Source organism: Microtus oregoni, unplaced genomic scaffold (genome assembly GCF_018167655.1).
Source record: "Microtus oregoni isolate MIOR12 unplaced genomic scaffold, Mior012 000006F_ref0000085, whole genome shotgun sequence".
NCBI lineage: Eukaryota > Metazoa > Chordata > Mammalia > Rodentia > Cricetidae > Microtus > Microtus oregoni.
In genome coordinates, this window is record NW_024543065.1 from 48,695,955 (window position 1) to 48,714,083 (window position 18,129).

General features: G+C 48.3%; 1 protein-coding gene across 1 annotated transcript; it reads left to right on the forward strand.

The window, feature by feature from the left end:
• The first annotated feature begins 9,153 nt into the window (after positions 1 to 9,153).
• Positions 9,154 to 14,311, forward strand: LOC121449063 (carcinoembryonic antigen-related cell adhesion molecule 21-like). Its single transcript, XM_041653267.1, has 3 exons — positions 9,154 to 9,199; positions 12,317 to 12,676; positions 14,028 to 14,311. The coding sequence occupies exons 1-3, from the start codon at positions 9,154 to 9,156 to the stop codon at positions 14,309 to 14,311; spliced, it is 690 nt and encodes a 229-aa protein (XP_041509201.1).
• Positions 14,312 to 18,129: the final 3,818 nt, after the last annotated feature.

The window sequence follows — 18,129 nt, forward strand, 5'->3', positions numbered from 1 at the left end:
CGTAGGAGACAGAGCATTTGGATGGGGTTTGTGAGTAAAGTGCTATGGCTTGCTTGATGGCAACTGGACTCGTTGTGTGTCTGGAAGCAGGGCAGTGCACATGGCTCAGAGGCACAAGCAGCTCCTCAGCCATACTTGACTGTGCAGAGTGCCAAGCAGGAACTACAGTATTTATCATAGTAATAGCACAGCTTAAGTTTTAGACTGGGCAGGCAAACAGGTAGTACCATATTGCCCCTACTAATGGCACAACTTAAGTTTTTTAAGAAGCGCTTAGCATTTTAAAAAGTGCTCCTGGACAGTAAACAATTACAGGTTCACAATAGGACAGATTCAGACATAAAAGACCTCTAAAGCCTGGTGGTGATGGCTACAGGGGTAGTTTATCCTTTTAATCCCAGCACTCGGGAGGCAGAGGCAGGTGGATCTCTGTGAGTTCGAGGCCAGCCTGGTCTACAAGAGCTAGTTCCAGGACAGGAACCAAAAACTATGGAGAAACCCTGTCTCGAAAAAAATCCAAAAAAACCCAAAAACAAACAAGCAAAAAGACCTCTAAATGGGTCACAGTGTTGAATAAATGTACATAGACTTGGGAGAGAGAAGAAAAAGAGTATAGAGAGTCATAAATTAAAGTTAATACTTTAAAAAAAGAGTAAAGTCTTTTAAAGAGACAGAGTACAGATAGTCATAGATTAAAAGGAGTAAAGAAAAATAAGAAGGCTGGGCGGTGGTGGCGCACGCCTTTAATCCCAGCACTCGGGAAGCAGAGGCAGGCGGATCTCTGTGAGTTCGAGACCAGCCTGGTCTACAGAGCTAGTTCCAGGACAGGCTCTAAAACCACAGAGAAACCCTGTTTCGAAAAAATCAAAAAAAAAAAAAAAAAAAAAAAAAAGAAAAAGTAAAATAAGACACATAAAAATAGAAAATTCATAGAGAGTCTGGATTATATATGTTGTGTTTTCTTTGAATTTTTTGACTGTGGAGGAACTAAGCACAGAGAGACAGTTCATTATTTGGACTGCTAAGCTAAATCAGCATATATGTTCTAAAGGTATCTTGATTCCAAAATTTGAGTCTAAGGATATGTTGCTTTGGAAAAGAGGTTTTTCTTTTGTTTCCACAGAGGATGAGAACCTGTGGAATACTTCCAGACAAATATGGTTTGTAGACCACGCCCCCTTAAAGATCACCATGAACACCCTCAAAAAATTACTCCGCCCAACTGCTGACTGAGATGAACCTAGCACACAGGATACACCATAAAAGACCTAATTAACAGTGCTCCCAAACAGCAGGAAGCAGTATGGACAAGACTATGCCCATATTCCCAAATATTGTCTATAAATGTTTGTTTACATTTAAAGGGGGATATGCTATAGAGATTTGCATTGGTATGGATCTTGGTTTATTGATACAAATTTAAGGTCAATTTTGTTATATGTACATTTGTGCTCTTGATTAAGGTATTGTACAGCTCAGTTAAAAATGTAATGTATAGGGGCTGGAGAGATGGCTCAGAGGTTAAGAGCACTGACTGCTCTACCGGAGGTCCTGAGTTCAATTCCCAGCAACCACATGGTGGCTCATAACCATCTGTAATGAGATCTGGTGCCCTCTTCTGGCCTGCAGGCATGGAGGCTGAACACTGTGTACATAATAAATAAATATTTAAAAAAAAATGTAATGTATAATTAAGAAACATAGGTTAATAGATAGTCATCTATAATAGTCAAGTTTTCAGTGATGTTAGATTTTCTAGATGTATAGAGGTATATTTCAGTTGGATAGGTACAACAGTACAGAAGAACTTTGGGTCACTGTCCAGGCAGTGAGAGGTCTCTGTCAATTCTAGAGTTTTGGAAGTTGCTTACAATGCACGTCCTATTTACCTTATGGCCTTGTGATAATACACAGATTAATTGAAATGGGCTAATTTAAGATATAAGAGCTGGCTAAGAATACACCTGAGCCATTGGCCAAACAGTATTGTAATTAATATAGTTTCTGCTTGATTATTCAGGTCTGGTGACCAGGAAAAACAAAGCACAGCCTCCTTTTACAACAGGGTTTCTTTGTGTAGCCCTGGCTGTCCTCGAGCTTACTCTATAGACCAGGCTGGCCTCAAACTCAGAGATCCCCCTGCCTCTGCCTCCCAAGTCCTGGGATTAAAAGGATAAACTACCCCTGTAGCCATCACTGCCAGGCTTGCAAAAAAAAAAGTTTTGTGCAAGCTGACACTGTAAAAGCCAGGGTCAGGAGAGAAATTCAACCCAGCTGGGCTTTGTGTTGCATGGATTTTTCCATCTGTGTATAAAACAAACTGGATCAGACTGTTCAGAACACATTATGGTCCCAGTGAAAGATGTCTAATCAAATTTCCTATCATCATTCGAGCTTCTCATGGATGGTTGTCGTCTAGGCAGCATTGGTCTCAGGTAGCAGAAATAATTTGAGCTTCTAAGAGGATGTGTTCAGCTCTATGCCACATGGCACTGTGGTTTGTTTTGAAGCAGGGTCTCAATCTGTAGACCAGGCTGACCTGGAATTCACAGGAATTCACCAGCCTCTGTCCCCAAGTGCTGAGAGTAAAGATGTGTGCTACCAATGCCTGGCTCACTGCACCTTTGTAAAACTGGGACCCAGAGAATTTGGAAAGGCCCCAGGAAGCACTTTCCCGTGGATTCTGAGGGTTAAATGTATTTGACGCAGAACTCAGAACCTAAGTGCTCTCTCTCTCTCTCTCTCTCTCTCTCTCAGTTTTTCCAGACATGGTTTCTTTGAGTAGCCCTGGCTGTCTTGGAACTCACCATAGACCAGGCTTGCCTCAAACTCACAGAGATCCTCCTGCCTCTGCCTCCTAAGTGCTGGAATTAAAGGCGTGTGCCACCACCACCTGGCCTGGTCACTGTTATTTTATGTGTCTGTCTCCCCAAAATCAAACACATGGTACATGACCATTGCCATGTCTGTAAGGTGACCTTAGACCTGACCTCAGAGCAGGAGAGTTGCCCAAATCAGCAGAGATCATTGCTACCTGCCTACCGAGAAGTCCCTGAAATGGACTGGTAAGGATAAGAACTAAACAGGAGGACCTGTCCTGTCTTCCCGTGACATCTCATAAAGCCATCAGAGCAGGTGGCTGACAGTCTGGGTGTATCTCTTCTGCTTTCATCTCCATGTTGGGACTCAGAGGGACATGCCCGATGACCTAGCTAGCCTAACAGTTACAGTACACAGGCTGGCTCCTGACTCCATGAGACTTCGGCAAACAGTAAAGCATGCTCCCTATCAGCTAATGCAGGAAGTCAATTCCAATCCTGGAGAAAAGCTCCCAAAGCCATCTGGAGTAGGGACTGAGACAGAGGTCCAGAACCCGATATTTGGAGAGTCACCCTGTGATGATTTGAGGCATCGGTCTTCAAAATATAGTGGCCAATGGTGATCAACTTTGAGCAGAAAACATGCTGCACCCTCCCCCACCACTTACCACTCCCTGTTCACCAGGGGCTTCCCGCTGCTGAGCCTCTGTCTCCCCATGGGCTCAAACACAAACCCCAATTTGCCTCTCAAGTTCTCTTGCTCCTTAGAGTCTCTTGTCGGGGACCAGCTGGACATAAATCATTTCTCGTACCAGAGTAGAGCTGCGGGAATGAAAACACAACTCACAGGACTATATTGGGAGGGAGTTTCAGTGATCCTTCAAGAATCCTGAATTCACCCGCATTTATTTTTCAAATAGCTTTTATATCAAAATGTAAACCGAGGGGTAAATTCGTTAGCATTCTGTTGGGGGGGGGTGACTTAGGTAACGTCTTGCCTATCTATGCCCATTTTGTCACGTAGACTGAAAAATTACAATAGAAGGAGCAGAACGACATTAGCATATCCTGACCGCTTGTTTAGGATGGCAGCAGGTGGTTTTTACTGTCAAAAGCCAGGCAACCACCTTCTGTGTGGCAGGTGCAAATTGCGCCTTGTAGGTGGCTCAGACTTCTCTGCCAGACAATGTAGGAATATGGGCCTGCATAACTCAGCCCCTACAGTCTCTGAGCGCTGCTCCTACACACGTGGTCCAAGAATGGCCTGCCCACCTGCCGGCAGGTCACCCAGCTGGTGGTGCGCCCTCTGCAGGACCGTACAGGAAGGGGGCCTCCATAACTGCTGCTGCCTGCTCTGTCTTCTTGAGGAGGAGCACGTCTGCCCCAGCCCTGCTGTCCTTCCTGCCTCTGAGCGCAGCCTCATCCCAGGCAGGAGCACCTCTCAGAATCAAGACACTGCCCTGAACCCCACCCTAAGGCCCCATGCTGCCTTCTGTCCCTCTCCCCTTTTCTCTCTCTTATGTTTCAGTCCTGGAGACCACACATTGAGCAACAAGGCAGAAAAGCACCCTGTTTCCCAAGAGAACAGCAGCTGAACTAGACTGTGTCCTGACCTTGGTCTGTCGGCACCAAAGAGGGCGCCCCTGTCCTCCCTATGTGTCCGTGCGGTACAGAGAGCCATGCGGGCACCCAGTCTGAACTGTGCCCTCAATGCTCTGGGAAGGTGGCATTTACTTCCAACAGGAAAGTGACAGAGATGAATGATGGGAAAGCATGGGACTGCTTGAGAGGTGACCAGGAAAGGGATCTGGTCCATTGTCACTGGAGTCACCAGTGAGGCTCTGTTCCAGGACAGAGGCTGGGGGACAGCTGCGAGGGTGTGAGTGACCTGGAAGAGGACTGTGGCTCCGTCTTACTATGAAGGGCTTTAGGGAGCCAATGCAACTGCCAGTGTTGTCTGAGCTATACATCTGGCCAACCCGTTCCCTCCCTCCAGGAAGCTTGTCTTCTTTGGGTGATCCCCCTGTGGTTACCCTGTCTTTCCCCATGGAAGATGCCAGGCTAGTGGGGACTGCACAGGTCCCTGGAACAGCACAGTGCTCAAGTGCAGGAAAAGGTCGGGAGATCACACAGACTTGTGGGAGGGAGCTCCTCGTCAGCTGGGACCAGTGGAAGCTAAGTCGCAAGGTGAGTTCCTGACCTAGGCAAATACTGTTCTGAGTGTTGATGATGTGTCCTGATGCCGCCCCTGGTGGTCAGTGGGAGAACTGCAGCTCATGTCTGGGAGCTGTCCACATTGGCAGAAACTGTTACTATTTGGTTCCTCGAGAGAACCCCTCGTGCTGAATTCCTAGGGCAAGGCCTTCCCAGGAGGACCTGCATCTCTGTCCCTCTGCTTGGGGACCTTGACCTTCCTATGAAGTGTCACAAACCCATCAGGACAGCTGACTGATGGCCTGGGCACCTGTCCTGTTGTGATCTCCATGGTGCATTTCAGGAGGTGACTTATTCTGTATGTGGCTGACACGGCAGGGCATGGCTGGTTCCACACGCTATGAAGATGTCAACGCTAAATAGAGCCTTGTCCACTCCCAGCTCTAACAGGAAGTCTGATTCTAGCCCTGGAGGAAATCCAGGCAGGGTCACCTGGGCTCAAGACTGGAACAAGACACGCGGTCAGGGCTTCATCGCAGAGGATGCCATGCTTTCCTCAGCCAGGCCCTACCTGATGCCCACACTCTCTCAGGATCATGTTCATGGTGAAGCCCAAGAGTTTAAGCTCAGTTGGTGTCCTGGAGCTGAGTTACCTACCAAAGCCCCTCCTCTCTGCAGGGTGGAATCAGGCGAAGGGTTGAAACCTACTGCAGTTTGTCACTGCCATGTGTGTCCTGCACTAAATGCTCAACACACACACGGAGACATAATACATAAGAAAGACAGGCCTGACTGTACCGAGTGTGGAATTAGAGTTAACCCATCCAGCACCCAGAGAGCACAGAGAAACATTTGCCGTGTACACGGATGAATGTTGTGGACTATTTAACTATGTGAAGATGTGTTACATTTGTTTAGGCTGCAGAATATGACTTCAGCTGTGTACAGGTGTGTTACATTTGTTTAGGCTGCGGAATATGACTTCAGCTGTGTACAGGTGTGTTACATTTGTTTAGGCTGCGGAATATGACTTTAGCTGTGTACAGGTGTGTTACATTTGTTTAGGCTGCGGAATATGACTTCAGCTGTGTACAGGTGTGTTACATTTGTTTAGGCTGCGGAATATGACTTCAGCTGTGTACAGGTGTGTTACATTTGTTTAGGCTGCGGAATATGACTTCAGCTGTGTACAGGTGTGTTACATTTGTTTAGGCTGCGGAATATGACTTCAGCTGTGTACAGGTGTGTTACATTTGCTCTTGCTGCCTTTGTTTAACGATGTAAGGATGTGTGTTTAATTATGTAAAGATGTGTTGCATCTGTTTTACTTTGCCTGCATAAGGCACCCGATTGGTCTAATAAAGAGCTGAATGATCAATATCTAGGCAGAGAAAGGATAGGCAGAGCTGGTAGGCAGAGAGAATAAGCAGAAGAGAAATCCAGGCTTGAGAGAGAGAAAAGAGAAGAAGAAGAGAATAAGGGGAAAAGAGGGGGACATGCCCAGGGCAAGCAGCCAGGCAGACGTAAAAAGCAGTAAAACTAAGATATATAGAAGGGGAAAAAAAGTAAAAAGCCCTGAGACAAAAGGTAGATAAAGAGAAAGAGATTAATTTAATTTAAAAAAAAACTAGCCTATAATGAGCCTAGGCTAGGCTGAGCACTTATAACCAATAAGAAAACTCTGTGTCATGATTTGGGAGCTGATTGTGCCCCAAAGAAAAAGTCTGGTACAAATGAACACACATGTTTGCTCATTTTTAATGTATGTTTCTAAACTTCATAGGGTGGGGAATCCAGCGTGTTTCTGGATATTGTTCTAGAATGGTGGGGTCCCCTGTGTGTAGGCCACAGAAATCAATGGTTATTATACATCATGCAACTTTGACTCATGCCTACAGTGACTCTTTGGTGCTAGGACAAGTTTTGGTGATTGTCTGGCAGAGAAAGGACATATGGAAGGAACTTTTCCCCTCAGCTACGTGGGTCAGCAGCATGGGAGGCACTGGGAGGCACTGGGAGGCACTGGGAGGCATTGGGAGGCACTGGGAGGCAGGTATTCTGGGGGTGGGGGTGGGTGGGAGGAATCAAGCCACTAAACATGAGGCTAGAAATAGAGAGAAATCCATCAAGACTGAGACCTTCCTCTTGGGGGAAAGATGGAGCCCCGTGTCCTGAACAGTGTGCACTGAACTCAGCTTGAGTGTGGTCTATAGAGTGAGTCCTAGGTGGAGAAAGCAACGCGGCCTCCTTTCTCTTGTTGCCCCAACCTGTCTATTCACCTATGTGGACTCTCTCCTTGGGACTCTGCCTGGCTCACTACTCAGTGCCCTCAGATCTTTGGCCACTGTCAGTCCTTGGAAGGGGTGGATGCCTCCTCCCCAGCTCCTTCTCTCCAGACCCTAGCTCTTGACTCTCTCTTTCTTAGTCTCTGTGTGCTTGTGATTCCAATAAACCCCTGATATCACTTCAAAGTGCCCTTGATGGTGGTACAATCTCTTAGAACTGTGATTTTGTGAGGACAGTAATTGGTCTACTCCTTTCAAAAGGCACAGCCAGATCAAACCAAATCGGAAAGGTTTAACAAGAAGTTTATTTGAGCAAAGCAACTCCCAGGTGGATTATTCAGTCCTGGAGATCGAGGCTGGAGAAGCTGCACACCTGAACTAAAGCACGGAGATTTTATAGCTTGTAGACAGGGTGACGATGTCTACCCCAAGCTGAGTTTATGCCAAGTATGGTCAAAAGCTGATGGCTTTAGGTGGAGACTTGGGCTGCTGGCTACTTCAGAAGAAGAGCTGCTGTAATGGCCAAGAATGTGGAACTGGACTCTTTTCTTTATGGATGACTGGGGCCTTTTCTTTATGGGTGATTCTCTGAGAGGACAGGGTTTGGAGAGACAGTAATGGGCTTTAGGATCATGCAGGGGTGAGTTGGAGGTTCCTGCTGAACACCTTTGTCATAACAAATCCTGCTAAAGGGAGTTGTTTCAGCTTCCTGGGGGAATCTCCCACCCTGATGCTTTCATTAAGACACTGTGAACAAAAGTCTCTGCCATTAGGGTGCCGTTGGCTGGGAGAAAGGGAAGAAGGCAGGAAAGGGGCTTCATGGTCTCTACTGCCTACTCAGTTCTCCGTCTGTGGAGAACAGCTTCAGCCCTGCTCCCCAGCTCCATGCTCTGCTCTCCCTTCTGCTATCTTCCTGCCTCTGAGCTCAGCCTCCTCCCAGGCAGGAGCATCTTCCAGAATCACAGACTGGGTGTGTTGTGTCCAAGGCACTGCCATGTCCCCTCCACTCTCAGTGCTGCCTCCCACCCCTCTCCCCTTCTCCCCTTTGTGTTTCGGTCTCCACACCACACAGTGAGCAGCAAGGCTGAGAAGTGTCTGTGCCCTGAGAGAGCGGCAGCTCACCCCAGATATGACCTGATATGAGCAGATATGAGTCCTGGCCTTGGTCTGTCAGAACCACAGGAAACCACTGGCCTCTCTATGTGATCTTTATGAGATAAGAATCCCCGCTCATCCGGGCTGCCCTGAAGGTAGGATTTACACCCAGTACGCAGGTGAAGGATTTCTCCCGGGGCTAAGGGACTAATGGATGATGACTGTGTAAGGACCTTATCTATGATCACGGGTGTCACAGATCAGAGTTCAGTTCCAGGACAGGTACCCAGGAGCAGGTGTGTCAGGAGTGGGACATTCGTTGTATGTGGGAGGAAGTGACCTGTGTCCTAGAAAGAGGATGTGTGTCTTCTTCTTGTGGAAGGTTTCCAAAAGTTTTTGAGTTCCCTGTGCCTGGGTCTTTATAAGTCTACACTGTTCAGTAGGCAGAGGGCTTGCCTAGTATGTCCTGAGTCAGACCCCAGCATTCGCTGTGAGTCTAAGGTCAACCTGGTCTGCATAGTGAGTTCCAGGACAGCCAGGACTACATAATGAGGCCCCGTGTCAAAAAAAGCAAACAAATAAATCTTAAAGGATGGATCTCTGGGACAGGTGTGGGGGGGGGAGCAGGAAGTCCAGGCCACAGCAAGAAGAAGAGTTGACACAGACCGTGGCCTTGGGCAGAGACCCTGCCCACAGCCCCTGTGACTCCTGGAAATGCCCCTGGGGCTAAGGACGGTAGAAATAAGAGAGAAGGACACCAGCAGGCCTGACACCAGACAGCACACTGGGGACTGGAGACCATGGAGACCTCTTCTCTGCTTCTCTGCAAAGGGCTCCTGCTCACAGGTGAGATCAGTCCTGCAGTGGTGTGGGGAGGGCTCTCTGGCAGGAAGGGATCCTGGGAGGGGACTCTCTTTCTGCTTCAGGCTGAGGGGAGCAGACACAAGGTGGGGGGGGTGGGGGGGACAGAGGCTGCTCAGCTGGAAGCTCCGAGGAGAGGAAAAGCCAGATCATTCTTTATACAAAGTTAGTCACAGGGGGCCTGACAGGAGTGGCTGTGGTCATGGGGGTGTGCTTCCCACTGGGGATTTACCAGTGAGGGGCACACAAGAGGACCGCAAATGTCCTGGGTCAGGCCCAGGTTCTTGTGTTTGTGACCCATCAAGGGGCTCTGGAAGGGGGTCAGGGCCTTGATGCTGTGCTTGGAGTTTCCAGGGAGCAGCACATTGTGCAGGGGACAGGGTTGTGCTGGAGGAGACCTAGGCAGCTGGGGCTTTTAAAACAGAAACAGTGTGACAGGTAATGAGGTGGAAGGATGATGGAGAAGGTGCTGGGACTCCACAGAGGGCACGGAAGTCTCCTCTGTGTGAGGAGAAGGAGCTGGCATTATGGGCAGGGAGGAAATTTGGGAGTGGGAAGGAGACAGCCCTGGAGAGATTCTCTTCAAGGAAGAGAGCTGAGAGCCTGAGATACGGCACAGGAACAGACAAAGATTTTTTTGTGAAGCCATGGTTTTTGTACAATGCTAGAGAGGACCTGTGTGGTGCGGGGTGGGGTGAGGTGGGGCGGGGTGGGGTGGGGCGGCAGAGGAGTTCTGCATGCTGGGAAAGGTGAGGGAGGATGCTCTAAGGACATTGGGAAGGGGCAAAGGGATTGTCACTGTGGGGGAGTCAGGAGTGGAGGAGGGGTCAAGGAAGGGTATGATGGGTGCTTTCACTTGGGTGAGCAGGGGATGTGCCCTAACCCAGTGAAGTTTGAGGGCACATGTTCCTAGGTGCCTGTCACTCAAGACATCAGGACACCTATGAAGCAGATGGTCTTACACACTGAGACAGGCCTTTTCCTTCTCCACACAGTTTCAGGGGCGCCCAGAATTACTTGAAAGGGAATTTAAATTTTCCAGAAGTTCAGAAGCCCAGGGCTGTGTGACAGACTCGATCCCAGGTCCATGCCTGCTAGCATTTGGTTTTTTTTTTGTTTGTTTGTTTTTTTGTTTGTTTGTTTGTTTTGGTTTTAGTTTTTCTTTTTTTTAATTTTTTTTAAATTTATTTATTTATTAAGGATTTCTGCCTCCTCCTGCCACCACCTCCCATGTCCCTCCCCTTCCCCCTCCCCCATCAAGTCCCCCTCCCTCATCTGCTCGAAGAGCAATCAGGGTTCCCTGACCAGTGGGAAGCCCAAGGACCGGCCACCTCTATCCAGGTCTAGTAAGGTGAGCATCCAAACTGCCTAGGCTCCCCCAAAGCCAGTGCGTGCAGTAGGATCAAAAACCCACTGCGATTGTTCTTGAGTTCTCAGTATTCCTCATTGTCCACTATGTTCAGCTAGTCCAGTTTTATCCCATGCTTTTTCAGACCCAGGCCAGCTGGCCTTGGTGAGTTCCCGATAGAACATCCCCATTGTCTCAGTGTGTGGGTGCACCCCTAGTGGTCCTGAGTTCCTTGCTCGTGCTCCCTCTCCTTCGGCTCCTGATTTGGACCGCCTGCTAGCATTTGTAAGACGCGGGGGGAATGTGTTCTGTTTAACCACTAACTCTAAACTGACATTCCAGCCTCTTTGCTCACACACACACCACAGAGAGAGGGGAGGGGAGTGTGCATTGTCCGAAAGATGGTTCGTAGATACTCACTCGTCTGGCTTCTACGAGCTGGACACGGATGAAGAAAGATGATTCCTTGACCCTCAGAGGATCATCAGTTGTTGAGTCACGGCTCTTGCAGGCATTCTCAAGTCAGTAGGGTGTTGTCCACGAATCTGAGCAGCCTGTTGGACTGTGTTATAGATGAACTGATTCAAGTCTGCATTGAGGAGGGAACCCAGGGATATGAGGAACATTGGGGTGGTTATATTAGAGGAGTCGTATTGGTGCTTGCCAGGAGCCGTGTGGAGTTTCGATGCTGTCAGAGCCTCTGGCAACCGCTGGCCTCTTTGCTCCTTCTCTGGCCAGGGTTCGCGTGTAGTATCCATTGATCTCCAGAACAGTGGTTCTCAGCCTGTGGGTTGCAACCCCTGTGTGTCTTCCTTTCCCAGGGATCTCAGAGCAGTAACCTGCATATCAGATATTTACATTATGATTCATAACAGTAGCAAAATTATAATTATGAGATAGCAAGGAAAATAACTTTGTGGTTGGGGATCACCACAACATGAGGAACTGTATTAAAGGGTCACAGCATTAGGAAGGTTGAGAACCGCTGCTTTAGAAAAAGGCAAACTCCTTTCTCTGTCACCATGAAAACTTAGCCTCTCCTGCTGGCTGGGAAGGAATTGATCTGATCTTGCATTTTAATTAGGCTTTGTAAAATTTTATCACAATGATAAAAAGACACACAGAGAGAGAGAGAAAAACACAGATACACAGAGAGAAACACAGATACAGACACTTACACACATAGACACATGTCCCAAATAAATTTACAAAAAACAGTTTAAGTCAAACTGGGATATTAAACACTGTTATTAGCTCTAAAACTGAAAATTTCATAATAAGCCCTGGACACCCCCAGTTCTGCACATTCATTCACTCATTCATTCATTCTTCCGCAGAGGTCTGAGTCTTTCCCAGGCACAAGGCCTTCCCAAAGGCCATTCCCTCACCCCTGCCCTTGCAAAGCCCTAGTTCTCATGGAAGGTGCAGACAGGGGGTGACTGCAAACCCAGGGAACAAACCACCAACTCTCAGGTAGTGATGACCCAGGGTCTCTAGAGGAGGAGGTCAGGGGAGCCATCCCCAACCCCAAATATACTCGTGGCTGTGAGCAGAGAGATGAGGGCAGTAAGCGGGCCATGCAGAAACTGAAGGACACGGAGTGGGAGAGGCACAGCCCCTGCGCCGAGTGGGAGGGGCACGCCCCCACCACACACCTAGGCCGAGAGACGAACATTCCTGCTCAGGAGCTGGGGTTCATCTTTCCACCAAACACTAAGGTCCCCATATTGATGGATATTTCTCTTTCTTCCTAGCCTTCCTCTTAACCTGCTGGAATGCACCTACCACTGCCAAACTCACTATTGAATTAGTGCCCCCCATGGTTGCTGAAGGTGGAAACTCCGTCCTATTTGTGCATAAAATGCCGCTGAACGTCCAGGCATTTTACTGGTACAAACAGAAAGATGCGACCAAGAGCTACGAAGTTGCACGCTACTTAACACCCAATAACACAACGTCGAAGATGCCTCAACACAGTGGTAGGAAAACAGTATTCTACAGTGGATCCCTGCTGATCAGAAACGTCACCCAGGCTGACAGCGGATTCTACACCTTACTGACGTTCAACACAGAAATGCAAAGTGAACTCACACACGTACATCTGGAAGTATACAGTAAGTGATCATGTGACCTCTGGGTGCCGGGTGGGGCTCGTTCTACTTAAACACACAGGACCCATCAGGCATAGACAATGCCCATCTTCTGCATGGGTTTCCTCACTGGCGTTTGAGCATTTAGTACAGGACACACACTGAGGAGGAAAAACAACAGTAGGTCAGAGTCCTTTACCTGGCTGCCTCCAGAGAGCAGGGCATGTGCTATGTAACTCAGTCTGAGGATGTCACCCTTAGCCCAAACTCTTGGGGCTTCACCATGAACATGGCCCTGACAAAGATGGTTTTGATTCAGAAAGGGCCTGACTGAGGAAACCATGGGGTTCTCACAATGAGGTGACCACAAGAAAGTCCTGACTCCAGATCTCTGTGCCAGACTCGTCTCCAGGGGACCCAGGGATCTTTCCTCCAGGGCTGGACTTTGACTTCCTGTTAGAGATGACAGGGGACAAGGCTTTGTTGACTGTTTGTCTCGTATCAGGTGGGACCAGCCGGGCACTGGATGGAAGGTCACAGGTAGGCTAGGTCAGCCGGGCACTGGATGGAGGGTCACAGGTAGGCTAGGTCAGCCGGGCCCTGGATGGAGGGTCACAGGTAGGCTAGGTCAGCCGGGCCCTGGATGGAGGGTCACAGGTAGGCTAGGTCAGCCGGGCCCTGGATGGAGGGTCACAGGTAGGCTAGGTCAGCCGGGCCCTGGATGGAGGGTCACAGGTAGGCTAGGTCAGCCGGACATCTTCTGAGTCTCAGTGTGGAGCGTCCCGCTGTTCTGAGGGGTTCATGGGGACACACGTCCTTCTGGCAACTGTCCAGCCCAGTTGACTCTCTCCTGTAGGCAGAGTAACAGACTCGGATGTTTGGGAAACCCCCACCTCTGAAGATCAGGTCCTAGTTCATATTTAAGTCACCTTAAATATGTCACCTTACAGACATGGCAGCGATCATTTGAGTCATGTGCATTATTATTATTGTTGTTGTTGTTGTTGTTTTTCAAGACAGGGCTTCTTAGTGCAGGCCTGACTATCCTAGAACCCACCAGGCTGGCCTCGATCTCACAGACCTCCGCCTTCCTCTGCCTCCCTAGTGCTGGGATTAAAGGCATATGCCAACACTACCAAGCCATGTGCCCTATTATGTGGAAACAGAGATACATACAGGAAGCACAGTGATGGAATTAGGGCCACACAGACTGTAGGAGGCAGATCTGAAGCAGTACATGTCTGTCTACAGCCTCAGGACCAACTTCTCCACCCTGGATGCCTTACCAGGTGTCCATGGCCCAGAGAGGGCTGGCTGGGCTCTGAGGCTGAGGATGAACCTCCATCATTCGGTCCTCTCCTTTGTTCCTTCACAGAGCCTGTGGCACAGCCTACCCTCCAAGCAGACAAAACCACAGTAACAGAAGATGGTTCTGTGACCCTCACCTGCCTCCCAGAAAACTCTGGACTCTCCATCCGCTGGCTCTTCAATCGCCAGAGCCTGTATTTCAACAGCAGGATGACGCTGTCCCAGAAAAACAGTCAACTCGTAATAGATCCGGTCAGGATGGAGGATGCTGGGGAGTATCAGTGTGAGGTCTCCAACGGGTACAGTTCTAAGATGAGTCCCCCAGTCCAAATGTCTGTGACCAGTGAGTGACCTGTCCTCTCTCCAGGCACCACAGGGCGGAGGGGGGAGGGTTGCCAATGATATGGAAAATGGAGAAGCGTTCTAGGGGGAAATCAGTGAAGACCATAAGACACCAAGCATGGCGACACAGATCTGTAGTCCCGGATTAAACAAAGTCAGGAGGAATGTGCATTGGAACCAGCGAGGGCTACAAAGATAAACCCAATCTCAAAAAAAAAAAAAAAAATATATATATATATATATATATATATATATATATATATATTAAGCAAAACTACAAAGGGGATTAATTAAGGGCCCCCAGACTTCTGGATGTTCTGAATCCCCTGTGCTGCGGTGTCTGCACAGAAGCAGACGTATCCTCCCACAGGCTCAAGTCATTTCTGATGCCCACACCAATGCTGCCTAGACACCATTCATCCACATGAAGCGAGGAAGAGGAACAGGAGAAGGAACTGCCCGTGTTTCACTGAGGACATACCTTGTTTCTGAATACTTTAAATTTACGGTTTTTTCCATCCACAGATGTAAAACCCATGGTGTGAAGGCCCAGCTGGGCTGTTTCTGTCCTGAGACTGCCATGTACAGTGTGTCCCTGATTTTTCTGTTAACAAGATGTAGGCGTGTGCCAGCATGTGTGTGTGCATGCACACATGTGTGCATGTATGTATTTAAATGGCTTCCCACTTTAGCTGTTTTGAAGTGTCCGGTTCACTGGCATAATGCATCTTTATATCACTGTATAAACACCACGACTGTCAGTTTCTAGGCCATTTCCAAGCCACAGCCCCTGGGACGGTCAGTCTTCTTCTGTCTCTCTGGATGTGGCATCTGTCTTTTTTTGTTAGCCTCATACAAAGTGTGATTCTGTTCTCTCAAGCCACTCTGTTGTCGGCATTCTGCTGGCTAGATATTCATTAAAGGCCATCCCTGGTACACTTGGTACATCTTTTGTTGTTTATTTTACGTTCTTGTCTCCTGTTGACCACCAGAGGACAGTCTGTCTACTTGATTTTCAGCCTTAAATTCATTTGCAACTCCCTGGGATAGAGTCAGGGTGGATACCAGAGGACCGGGTAATGGCCTCTCAGCCTTGGGATTAGTTTTGCTAAGAGGAGAACTAAAGGCCAAAGGCCAGGGTAAAGGGTATGGGTAGTTGGACCAATGTGAGGGTCCTAGACCAGTCGGGTGTGGCTTGAGGAAAGCTGTCCTGTCCACAGCACCACTGTCAGCTCAGGACACAGTGAGTACTGAGTGACTGCAACATCTCCTCTGCTGCTTGAGACATGGATGGGGGAGGTGAGCCTCTATTACCCTGCCATGTGAGACATGAGGAGTAATTCACCATCCCTGCTGGTAAGGGGGTTCCTATACGCCAGCCTGTACAGTTGGGAGTCCCCATGCTTCCTTATCCCATGACAAGGCTAGCATAAGTTTACTCCTGTGGGGTCTCTATGTCCCATCCCAGGAAAAAGGGTATGGTTGAGCCGGAATGTATAAAATAAAACTTATTTATTATGCATAGTGTATTGCTGCTGGCATGTATGCCTGCAGGCCAGAAGAGGGCACCAGATCTTACTACAGATGGTTGTGAGCCACCATGTGGTTGCTGGGAATTGAACTCAGGTCCTCTGGAAGAGCAGCCACGGGTCTTATACTCTGAGCCATCTCTCCAGCCCCCACATATCAGCCACTTTTATTGAGGGCACGTACTCATGTCAACTCATTCTGGGTAAGCTTCTCTCAGGACACTTAGCCAAAGTTAAAACAAAGGAACGTCTACCGCCAGTATGTCTTTTAGGTGATCAGGTACTGTCAGGTTCCTGGCAGAGTTAATCTTATGAACTCTGTAGTTGATCCACCATGGAAAACTAAGGACATATGTTTATCCATGCAAGAAAGTTCCCTCTGGCTACACTAGACAGGTGTCAATTTGCACAGATAGCAGGATGCTGTTTTAGCTGTGAAGTCATCAATTTCCCATGAAAGATTGGGGTCGAGGAGGCCAGGGACACAGGACTGAAGAACAGCAAAAGTCTCAACTTACTTGAGAAGCAGAGTAATGACTCTTTATTCTCAGCCATACTATATACTATTATCACTCTGATTATAAAATACATACTGTATAGGATACCGATCTGTAATATTTGCTCTTTTCTTACTGGGCAAAGAGCTGCTTTTTATACGTTACCCATTGAGTCTTTTCCCAGAAGATAATTACGAAGAACAAGGAAATACCTGTTGGAGTGTCTCCTCACTGGAGGGAGAAAAGTATGAACTCACTTCTGAGTTTGAAAATCCACCAATTCCTGATCTTGAAAATCCACCAATTCATGAGCTCAAAAGCCCACCAATTCTGACCCAAGCTCAGGACTTGAAATCCTACCAATCCCCACCCCGAAATCTCCACCCTGGAAACCTCTGCCCCCAAGAAGCCCTTTATAAGCCTGTCTCCTGCTCAGCTCCCTGCTGCTTCCCTCCACACTTTGGGTCTTCCACAATAAAGCTCTTGCATGAGGTGTGTTGTGCAGTGTGACTTTGGTATTCCTTGGCTCCCAACTGTCAGGATGCCTTTCCCCTCAGAGCTACAACACATGCTTGGTCATACTTAAAGGACTAGGGGCTCCGCAATGCAGATATGGAGCCTAGTACTGAGGAGAGCTGAAGCCCCCGGCAGGGGAATACTCAAACCAACAATATACCAAGAAAGGAGACTGCTTACCTCAGAGGCTAAAGAAGTTAAACACGGAGTCCAAATTCTCCAGCTCCTAGAAGCTGTCTGAGCTCCCATGGCATGGCAGTGATACACTACCAGGCTCACACAAAGAGCCAAGGTCCAGTCCATGAGGACACAGCTCCAAAGTCTCCTCTCATTACCCCAAAAACTCCTTTCTCATATAGGCCAGAAAAGGGGGAAAACAAACAAAAACTGATACGGGCCAGCGAGATGGTTCAGTGAGCCCGTGAGTGAAGACCCTACCATCAAGCCTGATAACCTGAGTCCAGTTCCCAGGACCAACCAGGGGGAAGAGAGAATCAACACTTGTAGGTTGTTTTCTATCCTCCACACGAACCTGTGGCACGCCCATGCACCCCTCACACACACACTAATAAATAAATAAATAAGTTTAAATGTATAAAAACCTAATAACAGAGCTACTAAAAATCAGTAGGGCTGGCTGAATGCCACAGATAGAAAAATAATACCAGAGACCCCAGCTCCCAGTCTAGTCTGGCAAGCTCGCACAGCAACCCCTCTGGGAAAACTGCCCTATCAGAACTGTTGCAAGAGGCCAGTTGTGGTGGCACCTTTGATCCCACCACTTGGGAGGCCAGCCTAACCTACAGACAGAGTTGGAGAGCTGGAACAACTAGGGCGGTCTTGAAAACAAACCGCAACAAAAAGAAATGTTGCAAATATATTTGGTGGTCCTGATGTTGCCAACACTGACCCAATAAGCTAACAAGGACTATCTGCAGTGTGCTCAAGATAACCCCAAGCAGGGTCCCAGGGCCCCATGCTAACACTAAAACTAGGGGCCTACCATTTAAACATCTAGAGGTGGTTTTTACAGACGTTGAACCCAACAGAAGGCACCAATGGTTGCTGCTTATGGTATGCACATTCTGAGGCTGGGTAGACCCCTTTCCTGCCTGTACAGAGAATTAACTTGGAACCTGTGCACATGTTACTACCCCCAACCTTTAAGCATGCTTGGGAAAATAAACAAGATTTTTTAAATGGCACTGAGATGACTCAGGGGTTAAGAGTACTGACTGCTCTTCCAGAGGTCCTGAGTTCAATTCCCAGCAACCACATGGTGACT

Coding starts and splice junctions, on each gene's coding strand:
- LOC121449063 (XM_041653267.1), top strand. CDS start 9,154: ATGGAGACCTCTTCTCTGCTTCTCTGCAAAGGGCTCCTGCTCACAG. Junction 9,200..12,316: donor CAAAGGGCTCCTGCTCACAG/GTGAGATCAGTC, acceptor CTTTCTTCCTAG/CCTTCCTCTTAACCTGCTGG. Junction 12,677..14,027: donor CGTACATCTGGAAGTATACA/GTAAGTGATCAT, acceptor GTTCCTTCACAG/AGCCTGTGGCACAGCCTACC.